The sequence below is a fragment of the Euphorbia lathyris genome, chromosome 6 (genome assembly GCF_963576675.1).
Source record: "Euphorbia lathyris chromosome 6, ddEupLath1.1, whole genome shotgun sequence".
Lineage (NCBI taxonomy): Eukaryota > Viridiplantae > Streptophyta > Magnoliopsida > Malpighiales > Euphorbiaceae > Euphorbia > Euphorbia lathyris.
In genome coordinates, this window is record NC_088915.1 from 49009190 (window position 1) to 49022192 (window position 13003).

Consider the following 13003-nt stretch of genomic DNA (forward strand, 5'->3'; position numbering starts at 1 on the left):
AAGAGGGACGTCACTAAGAAGGTCAGAGTCTCCAAATGAAGCTCTGAGCCTACGCCTGCTGAGGTGCAGCCAAAAAGGCCCTCTATTGAGCTTGCAGAGGATGAGCAGCCTCTAAAGAAGAAGGCCACAACCATAAGGGTCAAACCACTCACTCCTCCACCACTGACAATTGCCATTCCTGAGGATACTCATTTCCTCAAACACCAAGGAAAGGCTACTGAGGTAACGCTGATCTCCTCCACTATCCCAGCTGAGAACCCTCCTACGGTCTTCTCAGTACCATCTGCTACTGAGCCCTCCACTCAACAGCAAGATGAATCCACTCCTATTGAGGAAGAACAAACACCGACCCAACTCACTCCTCCTCCATCACCCACAAATATACCTGCTTCCTCCCTTAAACATAAAGCTCAGCACTACTCGAAAAAGGAAAGGTGATATAAAAAGAAGAGCAACAAGCCCAATGTCCATTTTATTGATGAGGCAACGAATACTAATGACCAAGCTCTTGACCCATCCAACATCAACATCACCTTCCCATTCTTCCAACCTGAAATTCCACTGATTGAGCCTTCAACTCAGGAAAATCAAGCCTCTCTTCCTAATCCAAAGGAACAAGCCTCCTTTGAACCCAAACTGGGCGAAACAGAGCTAGTTGCTGCTGCTCCCAAATCACCCTTTACTGAGCATGCACCTACTGACTCAGAAATTCCTGTCCATGTTCCTTCAACTCAAAATATATCTTCTGGACAAGACAAGGAACATGCAGTTGAGACTACCGTTGACCCAGAGCTTGTAAATATTGAGGGGTAAATTACATACGTGGTATACAAACTTTACCCTAAATCACACTTTGGTGTACAACCAAAATTTTGTCACACTAAACTGTACAAGCTTCAGGTGACCTCCCACTAAAGTGTACAACCGGTTTTTGTAACCGATCAACGCTAATCAACGTTGCCATGTCATCAATTTGACTATTCTAAAAGTCAAAAATTGACATATCTTTTATGAAATTACTAAAATGTCCTCATCCCCTTCCTTTCTCATTCTTTTCCTTTCTCTCCCTCACTCCTCTCTCCTTCCCTGTAACCATTGTCATCACCTCACCTCTTACTCTTTTCCTTGGTCTCTCTCACTCCTCTCTCCTTCAACTCATATCTCTCCCACTCCTCTCTCTATGATTAATGAACAATAACAATAGAACAAAAAAAAACAGAAAAGAAAAGTATAACAAAATAAAATAAAATTCAGTTTAAGAGTAAAATTCAGTCTAGGGAGGGCGTTATCACCTCCGGCAAGGGGTATGAGTCTCCGGTAGTGTAATTTCCAGCCTACTCCTAGTCGGCTTTCTAATATGTCTATGGCTTCTTTTTTTTAAGTGAGAAGTAGAGATTGGTAAGAGGGACGATCTTGAGCAGTTTCTGACAAGTAATTAATTAAGGTCACAAAATACTGAATATAAGAGTAATTGAGAAGAAAAAGAAGAATTCAGAAAGAGAGAGAAGCTTCAATTTTGTTGGCCATGAAGTGCAGACACGAATCAACATAGGATTCGAAATCCTGCAATAGCATCCTTTCAACCGGATCAGCAACGAATGACCATTCAATCTTGGATCCATCTCCGGTGTTAAGTGGCAATACTTTGAAGGTGGCGACATATGATTTGAAGCCCATGTTGTTGTCAAGGATCTCATAGCTCAGACACCGTTCCTCCGGATTAATCATGAGAAGCTTCTCTTTGACCCACTTGGATGTGGAAGCGTAGTGACTAGGCTAGGCTTGCCCAGCTCACCTTCCACTCGGTAACAAGTTTCAATATTAGGAAACAAGTTGTGTAGATTGCAAAAGTCAGCCACGAAAGGCCATACTTACTCTGCCGATAACCCTTTTACCTCCGCCATCGTCTTACCTTTCCACTCGGCGCCTGAATTTTCTTCCATAAGAATTTTCTTTCCTTATTTTTCCTTTAGAATTTTGATAATATATGTTTATGGCTTCTTAATGTTTCTGTCTGGATTACTTAGTTATGTGATTTAGACAATAGATTAATAAAAAATTATTAAAAAACATGTAGATTTTTGAGATTGAAACCCAACTATTAATTATGTGTTTTGATCTATTGTTATTGCCCATTAACGGTAGAGAGAGGAGTGAGAGAGAAATGGTAGAGAGAGAAGAGTTGAAGGAGAGAGGAATGAGGAGCGAGGAGGGAGTGAGAGAGGAAGGAGATGGGGACATTTTAGTAATTTCACAATAGGTATGTCAATTTTTGACTTTTAGAATAGTCAAATTGATGATGTGGAAACGTTGACCATCGTTGACCGGTCATAAAAACCGGATGTACACTTTAGTTGGAGGTCACCTGAAGCTCGTACAGTTTAGTAAGACAAAATTTTGGTTGTACACCAAAGTGTGATTTAGGATAAAGGTTGTACACCACGTATGTAATTTACCTAAATATTGAGGGTATTATGGGAAAGTCACACAAAATTAGTCTAGATATGTAGTAGGTTGAGTAAATGGGTTAAATATGTAAATGAGCCTCCCATTTGACCAATTTTTGTAATTTACCTCATTTTTTATATGCAAACTCTCTAATTAATCATTGTATTCTCGTTTAGCTAGATTTTTTTCTCAATAGACAACGTAGTCAAACTGTTTAATCTTTCTTATAATATAGTTTATCAAATATAATTTTTTATTAACTTCAGCTTGAAAAAACTTCTTTGTTCACATACCAATAAAAGATTTAATAATTAAAAAAGATCTAAGTTTGAAATATTAAAAAAAAAAGTAAAAATAAAACTAAATAATACATTAAAATTTAACAAACATTAAAGTGTTAGCAAACATTCAAATTACTAATTAAATTTGATAAAAAAACTTATTAAATTGTTAAATGCCAATAACGAACTAAATGAAAAAATTAGATGTTAAAAATAAAAATCATGTAAATAATCAAACTAAATACTAATCAGTAACAAGTAGAAAAAACCAACAAGAACAAAAGGGGAAATAGAAAGAAAAAAGTCGTTGTTTTTCTGGTAAATTACACCTATGGCCAACATTAATTTTTTTTAACGGTATGACCATTGATCTTCAAAACTAAAAATAAAAGTCATTCAACTTTATACTTTTTAATACTCATGGTCACTCAACGCCTCAAAACGACTATTGACGATCTCAAAATAAAAATATCAAAACTTAAAGTTGTTCAAAACGATATTTACTATGAAATCATATTTTTTATTTTATAAAATCACCATTTTGGAGCTTTATCTTTTAAAATTTCACACTCCCTCCTAACCAAATAACACCTAAATAACCTTAAAACGAATTTTTTTAAGAATTAAAGTTGTTTAGACTATCATTAACTCTTGAAATTTTTTAGTTGAGACTGTCAATATTCGTTTTGAGACGTTGAGTGCCACAAACATTAAAAAATATAAAGTTGAGTGACTTTTATATTAAGTTTTGAAATTCAGCGGTTATATATGTAATTTATCCGTTGTTTTCTATTTGGTCTATTTGTTCATATTTATGTTAATTAAATTGAAAGACATAGACATTGACGTGATGGGTTCAAGAAAATATTAAACGGAAAGATATATTTTATCACATAAAATAGCATATAGCATGGGTGTGTGGAGTATATATGTGTGAATAGTGTTATGTTTAATTAGGAAATTAAAATATGAGGCCCTCCATTGAGGGAGGCCATAGGCAGCTGCTTGAGGTGACCCCATTGGAGCGGGTCATGATTTGAATTTACAAAGTGTCTCGTTAGACGGTTAAAATTGCTTAAAGTAATATGATTACTCTTCCAGTCCATGTAACGGAACGAAATTTGGTTTTGAATAAATTGAATTAATATATATCACTTTAAACAAGTTGAAGGAATAAATAGATGAACATAAGTAAGTTTAAGAACTAATAGCTCACTTTAAATAAATTAAGGTGGCCAAAAAATCATTTTAATAAAGTTGATAAAACTAACGAAACACTCAATAAATTTAGAAGTGCAATTGAGTTTTTGAGTTAAGTTAAAAAGTTAATAATATATTAAAACAAAATAAAAAGATGCAATTAGATTGTAGCATAGCATGCATATGTTATTTGTGATAAATTAGTGATCTATTACTATTACTATTTACAGTTGCATATATAACATTAATTAATAGGTCCACATGAAATAAGCATTTCATATACAAATTACAAACTCTTCTACTCTTTGGCTACTTGACCATCCTCGTTCCCTTTTCTTCCAACTTCTGCGACAACAACAATTATATTTAAACAAAACACCTCTCTTAAGATTAACTGCAACAAACAATAATTATAAAATGGTCAAAGTAAAAAAAAAAATAGACTCAACTCATTCCAAAAGATAGTTTAAAGAGGAGGATTCGCTTGCATTGCATATATAAACAATGTAGTTAAACCTATTATTACCCAAGTAACTCATCACAATAATATCCTTTAAAAACTATATTATAAGTTATAACTCACTTGACTCTCACATCAACTAAATATTGAAATATAACTGTATGATACCAGCACCAAGTAAATATAAACCCAACACTAGTTCATATATTAACAGCACCATGTAGACAAAACAAACCAAATATTGATCTTGAAAATCAGTACATAATATGACTGTTTATACTTTATAGAGGTCGAAATATAGAATGTTAGATCAAGGGTATTCTTGTTTTGGAGTTGGAGAATTTTAATTAAAGGGAGATTATTTATTTGGAAATGAGTTTTTAAATGGATCGTAAGGGTTAAATAAGAGTTAAAAGAAGATTATAAAACTTTGAAATAATCTTAAATTTCAGTCCCACCAAATTGGTGGGATTTGGAAGTTAATTAAATAGCATCCCCTTACTCTTTTCCTTTAGTGAACTTTGTCAAACCTTCATCCAAGCAAACCCTAAAGAAGGAAATTAGACTAGCAGCTCATCAAGAAACAAGAAAGAAACAAAAAAGGGCAAAAAGATTCAAGTTCTCAAGTTTTGTATGTTATGCTGTTTAATTAGTTTTCATGTGGTTTTCCTTGTCACCATGCATGATTAGGGACGTCCTACTTATCCACCACAAGGATTTGAGATATCCATATCCTGTTCTATATATATAATTTTAGGGTAATTAATTTATTAGTCCCTATATTTTGACAAAACACACTGTTTAGTCCCTGTATTTTCATAAACACATGGTAAGGTCCCTAACCTTTTTTTCAATGAACTGTTTAGTCCTTCCTTCTATTTGTTAGGTTTTTTTTACCGTTTATGACTTCGGAAATGACTAAATTACCTTTTACTATTTACCTTCAAACTTTAGAAGAGAAAATCCAATTTAAAAGAAGAAGCTATTTGTATGGAGAACAAGAAAAAAAAAAGACCCAATGCTTACGAATTTGAACGATTAAGAAGAAAATAAAAAAGAAGAACACTGAAAGTTGATTTCAGATGCATTAGAGTTTAAAGAAAAGGAAAAGAAGAACGCAAATCTAAATTGACTAACAAAATCTTCATGAGAGTCTAACGACAGGGACTAAACAGTTCACCAAGAAAAACGTTAGGGACTAAACAGTTCATCGTGAAAAAGGTTAGGGACTTTATCATGTGTTTTTGAAAATACAGGGACTAAACAGTGTGTTTTGTCAAAATATAGGGACTAATAAATTAATTACCCATAATTTTAACATGTAAAAGCTATTGAAAATTAAAGACTTAATAGACACCCAACCCCCTAAACTTGTAACTTTTTTTCACCTGGCCCCCTCAATTTAGGGGACAACCTCTCAACCCCTCAACTTTCCAAAAACATCACATACAACCCCTTACACCCCTATGTTCGGTCAAAATATTGACCCGTATAGAAAACGCGCTTGACTGTTGACCACACCAATGCAACGTATCATTTTTTTATTAAATTTTTCGAAGTGATTATTGTATTCGAGGTGTTGTCGCTGTTTGTCGTTGCAGCCTTATCGAGGTGCTGGGGTTGGCAGTAGTGGTCGTCGAGGTGAAATCACTTGGAAAAATTTAATAAAAAAGTGACACATGGCATTGGTATGGTCAACAGTTATGCGCGTTTTCTACACGGGTCAATATTTTGACCGAACATAGGGGCGTTTTTGGAGAGTTGAGGGGGTTGAGAGGTTGTCCCCTAAATTGAGGGGACCAGATGAAAAAAAAGTTACAAATTTAGAGGGTTGGATGTCTATTAAGTCAAAATTAAATATAGTAACTTATAACAAAACAAAGTTCAGTTACTAAATAATAATAATAAATGAATTTTCGCCCTATATATCTGTATAATAGGATATTAGTAAAAATGTTATACTAGCTTTTAAGGTTGTCGAGGGTGGAAGACATTCAAGAGAAATGGAAATTCCACACACTTGTGTTCTCTAGATAACTTCAAATACTATGCTTATTATCTCTAACAACTACCACACACTTAGGGGACGTTTGGTTCACATGAGGTAAGGGAAAATGAATGAAGAAAGGGAAACCAAAGGAAATGAAAGGAATATGCGTTGATTCCCCTATGTGTTTGGTTATGTTTAAGAAAGGGAATGCAATTTCAAACCTCTGGAATTTTTGAACTTTCAGATTTCTAGAATTTCAAAAAATTCTTGAACTTTATAAATTATTAAATTCTGGAAATTTTGGAACTTGAATTTAAAAAATTTGAAATTCTGGAATTTTTAAAATTCCAGAATCCGAAAATTCTGTAATTTCAAAAATTTTGAAATTCCAGAATCTAGAATTTCTGGAATTTCAAAAATTCTGGAATTTTAGAAATGCTGAAATTCCAGATATTCTGAAATTCTAGAAATTTTGGAAGTTAAAAAATTCTGGAATTTTAAAATTCTAGAATTCTAGAATCCAGAAATTCTGGAATTTCGAAAATTCTGAAATTTTAAAAATTCTGAAATTCCAGAAATTCTGAAATTTTAGAAATTCCAGAAATTTTGGACTTTTTGAAAATTCTGGAATTTCAAAAATTTCAGAAATTCTGGAATTTCATAAATTTCAGAGATTTGTGGTTCGATAAAATAAAAAGAACAAAAAAATTGGGAAAGGGAATCCAATTCCCTACAAGATTTGGGGTAATGAGTTAACCTAAAGTGGGGTAATCCTATAATCTAAAATGGGTAAAGGGAATGGATTTTTTTGTTAAACAAACAAGAACAAAGGGAATGAAACCCTCTCATTCCCATTCCCATTCCTAAAGACCCCGAACCAAACACCCCTTTAGCTTTCTCTACTAACAATCCTCATTCTCTTACTATTTCGGTCAGCAAATTCATAAAAACAAAATTCAAATTTAATTATAATTACACTATGTTTATTTAGTTAAATATAATTATAAAAAAATTGCAATAGAAAATGAAAACAAAAAAAAAAAAACAAATTTTTTCTGTTTTTTTATCATGTTTTTTTATTGTTTTTTCATCTTTACATTTTTTTTTTGTTTTTTGTTTTTCTCGTTTTTTCCTTATTTGTTCGTTTTTCTTATGTTTTTGTTATATCTTTTAATAAGAATTTGGATAGTATTGATAATTAATAATAAAAAAAATACAATGGCTACTTGTAATGGAATTCATGTCTTTTATCATATTTTTTAATACCCATTAGGGTGACATCGGTTCCGTTCAATTAAGTGAATTACAAATCTCTATAATTCAATGATACAATTTGATTTGGTCGTCCAATTCTTAATCTTTCTATGCAAGTATCCAATCTAATTCAAGAATTCAACATATTTGCTCAGTAATATAGAGAAATATGAAAATCGCTTGATTGCACCTAATGTGAGTCGAGGTACAATTTTGTTTGAGCCTAAAGAAAAAGTCAACGATCCAATCCAATTCTTAATTTTTTATTTGAATATTCGATTTGGATCAAGAATCCCTAAGATCCATGCTCACTGTCCATTACATAAATTTGTAAAGAAAAATTAAGTGATACATTTGTTATTCCATTACAATAAAAATAATGTGACTAACCAAACATGATAATGGACCTTTAATGTAATGATTATTTTATTATAAGTGGCCTTAATATTTCCACGAAGATTGAAAACTAATATCTTTTAGTAATTTTTCATTAGGAAATCTAATTTATTGTGATTTTATGTTTCATGCTTTTTTATTTAAAAAATAAATTAAAATAATTATTTTCATAAAATAATAAAATCAAATTAAATTGCTCAAAATATATGGATCATAAAACTGAAATTGTGGACCGAAAAAAAATCAATAACGAGAATGAAAAAATACAAATCGAGGAAAATGAAAAAAAAACAGTGAGAAAAATGAAAAAAAAACAATACAAGAAAATATGGTAAAAAGGGAGGGAAATAAAAAAAAAATAAGCGAAGAAATGATAAAAAAAACTAAGAACTATAAAAAATAATGTAGAAAAATGAGAAAGGAAAATAAAAATAAAAATTTTAAAGTACCCCACCAGATTTTGAAAATCTTTTATTTTGGTTGGATTGGATAAATTTTGAGTGAATAATTTTTTAGTTTGAGGGAAAAAAAAGTGGATTAGGTGAAACCAAACAGTAAAATAAATAAATCATTAAACTAGTTAGTTTTGGATTAAATTTGGTTGGATTGAATAAATTTTGAACATTCCTAGTAAGAAGGTATCTCTAACATGGGACTAGAGATAGCTTTAGGGCTATAAAAAAAAATTCGTCTTTTACCTACGTATCAGAAATGATAATAATATTTTGACTTTAATCAAATTGATATTTTTTATTTATATTATATAGATGACACGATTTGATTTCACGGTTTTGTATGATGGTTCATATTAGCCGATCCCGAATCATTTCGAAACTAAAGCTTTGTTGTTGTTGTTTTATATAGATAGGTTTATTTTTATTTTAGAAATGTCATGAAGTAAAAGGTAGCCACCATCTTTTAACCTTCTTCAAATTATTGACAAAATTCAAAATAAAATTTGACATAACCATAAACTTTTCATGGCATGCGCTTTTTCCGGTAATTTCCTCAAAAAAAATTTACTTATAAAAGGAATTACATATCGTTTTATTTAGAGAGAACTTGAACCACAATAACAATAACGAGAATGTCACAAAAATCGGATCTTTACTATGGAGTTCACTTTCATAAACATTAGAATAAATTATCCAAAGTCTTGAGTGGTTGATGCTCATAAGATTTATAATTTTAATTAATTAATTGATTCACCAACTCTCTACTTATTTGTTATATTTACTTCTATTATACTATTATCTTCTAGTTATTAAATTTGTTTATATACATGTGTTGTAAAATACTAAATATATAACAGAGAAAATTCTTTTGCAAATTTAAGATATGAATATATGTAGGAAAATCAAATGTTTTATGACAGGAATTTTCACATGCACTTTAATGAGCAAGTGAATTTAATTCATTCACCGTTACCGTTAGATATAGGCTTATTAAATCTAAACCTCAGGATGCTTTGAATCTCCACCTTAGGATTCTAATAAGTCTAGATCTAACGGTGAATGAGCAAATTCTACATGGTCATTAAGGTGCATGTGATCAAGACTGTGTATTATGAAAGAAATGGGAGAAGTAGCTTCGTTGGAGAATAATGCACTAAATACAAAAATACATATATAGCCTTTCTTTGGAATAGATTATTGCAAGAAAATATTTTTCAAGTAAAAATAGAAATTAATGAACTAATTTGCATATTCTTGCTTATTAGTAATAAAAAGTAATCTACGAAAGAAATGAAAAAGAGAGAAGAAAGAAGAAATGAGTTGAAATATTTAAAAATGATATAGTATAGAATGGAGGCATTTTAATTTGAATTCCGAAAAAGTAGGTTTTTAGGAAGACATATATATAATAATGTGAAACTCAAGTTGTATGGAATGCAGAGTTTGCTTCCATGACTTATTTAAGCATGCAAAAATAGAAAGAGCCTTTAAGAAACGAAATCCTTTTTATTTATCCTTCTCTGTGAAAAGTTTGAAGAATTTTGAAGAAATGTCATGTTTGATTTTTATGGAATGACATAAGAATAGTCATAAAATACAAAAAGTTATAATTAAGTTACCAGTAATGCAAATTGACAATTTCATATATTAATACCAGTTTCGTGTCATTGGCATCTACCTTTAAGATTTAGATATCATCTCATGTTCATTAATCATATAATTTAAATAATTCCAGCCTAGTAATTATATTTTTATTAGTAGATCTGAATAATTAATTTTGAATGAAATACTTGAAAGAATGAATCCCCTTGTTTTGAAAACAGTTAGATAATATATCTCTTTCAGTTGTACAGCAGCATAAATAAGGACCTTTCTCCACCTGTCCTCTTTTCTTTTGAAATCCCCGCATCCGCTCCTCCTAACCCAACCCAACCCAACAAACAAACAAATAAAGCTATCTTTTCTAGTAGTAGTATTTTCGAAACAACATATTTATCTTTCCAAATTTTCTATTTCTCTTTCTTTCTAGACAACTTTCTCATTAATTACCTTCATTTCTTTTGTTTTTTTCTGCTATATAATATTCATCTCTTCGACTTTACTTCAATTCAAATCTAAAAAATTAAATCATTTATTCTCAATTTACAGTAACCATTCTTTTGAGCCCCTTTATTTTGTTGAAATCTCTAATTTTATACAATTCATTTTCTATAAAAAAAAATTATTATTATTTTACTTTTACTTTCGATTTAATTGAAAAGTTGAATTTGTTTGTACATAAAATGTTATAGAAATTAGATAAATGACTTTAGGTATGTATGGGTATGGGTATGGGTATGGGTATGGGTTAGTCGACATTACCTGATTACTTATTATTTGGTTGCAGAGTCAGATCTGGAAGCTTTTTAATCTAAGAAATCAATGGCCCAAGCTTAAACTCAGTGCAGCTTCAATGTCCAATCTCCATGCAAACCCTCCACAGTCCATTCTCCAAACATCACAGGGCACCATTTTTGAAGCTGATTTTTCCTTCTCCCCCAACCTTACCCAACATGTAAACGCAGAGCAGTACACAAATGGTACCAGTTTCTGTTTTGATACTAAACACACTATTATTTCAACTGACTCCGCTTTTTCATTTTCTTCTCTCATTATCACCATCTTCTTCATCATCATCCGCTTGTAAGCACCGTTTACCCACCTCACGTTATCTGAACCGTCTGATATAAATCCCGGACGCTCTTCTTCCTCTAGATTCTTCACTCTTTCCACATCTGTCAACCCTATCCCTCTACCGTTACCTATATCCATGCACGCGTATGTCTCCGTCACACACTCTACCGTCACCCACGATTCTAACTTGTTCTTACTCACCGTCGCCGCCGTTGTCTGATCTACGCCGTCAACCGCTTCCGGTTGCTTCAACTTGAGATTTCCTCCTTGATGACAGAATTCCTGATTGCACCGCGATCTCTCTCTTTCTGGCGAACTTCTCAACCGATCGCTGTTGTCAGGCAGCAATTGCAGAGTCACCGCCCTTTCTGTAAATAAACCACCGCTCTCTCTTTCTTTTCCGATTTGTTGGTCTGAAGATGAGGAAACTCTTTGGTTTTTTCTTAACCGATTATTCCTACGAACCCTAACGTACTTTCTCTTCGGTCTTCGTTTGGAAAGCAATAAATCCTTGTTATTCAAAGAAGCGAGATCGGAATCTAGACCGGCGACAGCAGGTTTGGGAGCAATCGGCCTGAATCTGAGCATTATCTGGTTGATTATCGTTTTATCAGGAGCGTCACCGGAGTAACTTATCACGCGCCGGTTGTCTCGGGTGTCCATGTGTAGAGAATCTGAGAGTGTTCACCTAGTTTCTCTCTCTTTCTGAGAAGGTGAAGGGGAAGCTCAGACAATAATCAAATCAGAGAGAGAGAGAGAGAGGAGTGCAGTAAGGGAGAGAGGAACAGGCGAAAAGGGAACACGTGTCTAGGGCACGGAAGGTAGAGATGAAAGATGTGATTGGTTGAGGAGGTGGGTCCAGGTAAAAAGGCTTAGCGAATCCAGGCGTAATTAAGAGTTAAAGATGGTCCCACAGGAGTAGCCAATGAGAGAGAGGTAAGTGTCGAGCACTGCCGAAAGAGGGGGACACGTGGTTAATTTTGCATTGGACTGATGCGTCTTTGTTTCACTATTCACTGAAGTGGAAATAATCGCAAAAAAGGGTTTTTGGCTAGGTTCGAGAAAAGGCACACGTGGTTCTTCTCTATTAGCAGTCTCGTTTTCTAAATTCCTTCCACACTCCCTCTGCTAACGGTATCCACCACGCCACATTCTAAATTACATTAACACCATTTTTTTTTCTTAATCAAATAAAAATTATTTAATACTCCCTAACCTAATTTAGAATGAGTGTTCCCTCCTCAAAAAAGATACAGTTCAGCTTAGAATTAGAATTTTGTGTTACCCAAATATTCAGCCAGTACAAGAGGGGGAGATTGTGAATATGGCTGTGGATAGTGATGAGGAGGGACTTGAGTTGGCAGATGATCGAAAGCGTAGGCGTGCAGGCTTGGATTCGATATCAGTCCAGGCTATTGTGAATAAGCTGCAGGGGAATGGGTCTGATCAGGTGCTTAATACTCCGAAGGGGATAGTTTCTACGAGCCAAGTAGATTCTTCTCCTTCACACGATACAGAAACGGCGAGGTCTGCGGAGCAGGCCCGCCGAGGATTATGAATTGCCTAAGCTGGAACTGCCGGGGGTTGGGGAAGGCCCGGGCAGTTCGGTCTCTCGGTGAGCTTGTCAAGACAAGTAAGCCGGATTTGGTCTTCCTGATTGAAACTTTGGTTATTAATTCCTCTATTGATGGGTTAAGGATGAAGTTTGGATTTGAAGGTTCTTTTGCAGTCGACTGTAGGGGTAGGAGTGGGGGTATTGCCCTACTTTGGAGGAAGTCTGACATGGCTTCAGTGGTTTCTTTCTCGGACCATCATATTGAAGTTCAGATGCATGATGCTGAGAAGG

General features: G+C 33.3%; 1 protein-coding gene and 1 pseudogene across 1 annotated transcript; both read right to left on the bottom strand.

Moving 5' to 3' along the window:
- Nucleotides 1–1454: 1454 nt before the first annotated feature.
- On the bottom strand, nt 1455–1943 carry LOC136233680 (lachrymatory-factor synthase-like; annotated as a pseudogene).
- A 2097-nt stretch (nt 1944–4040) lies between these two features.
- On the bottom strand, nt 4041–11973 carry LOC136233099 (uncharacterized). Its single transcript, XM_066022663.1, has 2 exons — nt 10846–11973; nt 4041–4274 (listed from the first exon to the last, which is right to left on the bottom strand). Exon 1 carries the CDS (start codon nt 11818–11820, stop codon nt 10903–10905), a length of 918 nt encoding a protein of 305 aa, XP_065878735.1. The 5' UTR covers nt 11821–11973; the 3' UTR covers nt 4041–4274; nt 10846–10902.
- Nucleotides 11974–13003: the final 1030 nt, after the last annotated feature.

Excerpts from the sequence above, each read along its gene's own strand:
- LOC136233099 (XM_066022663.1), bottom strand. The coding sequence starts at position 11,820 with ATGGACACCCGAGACAACCGGCGCGTGATAAGTTACTCCGGTGACGCT.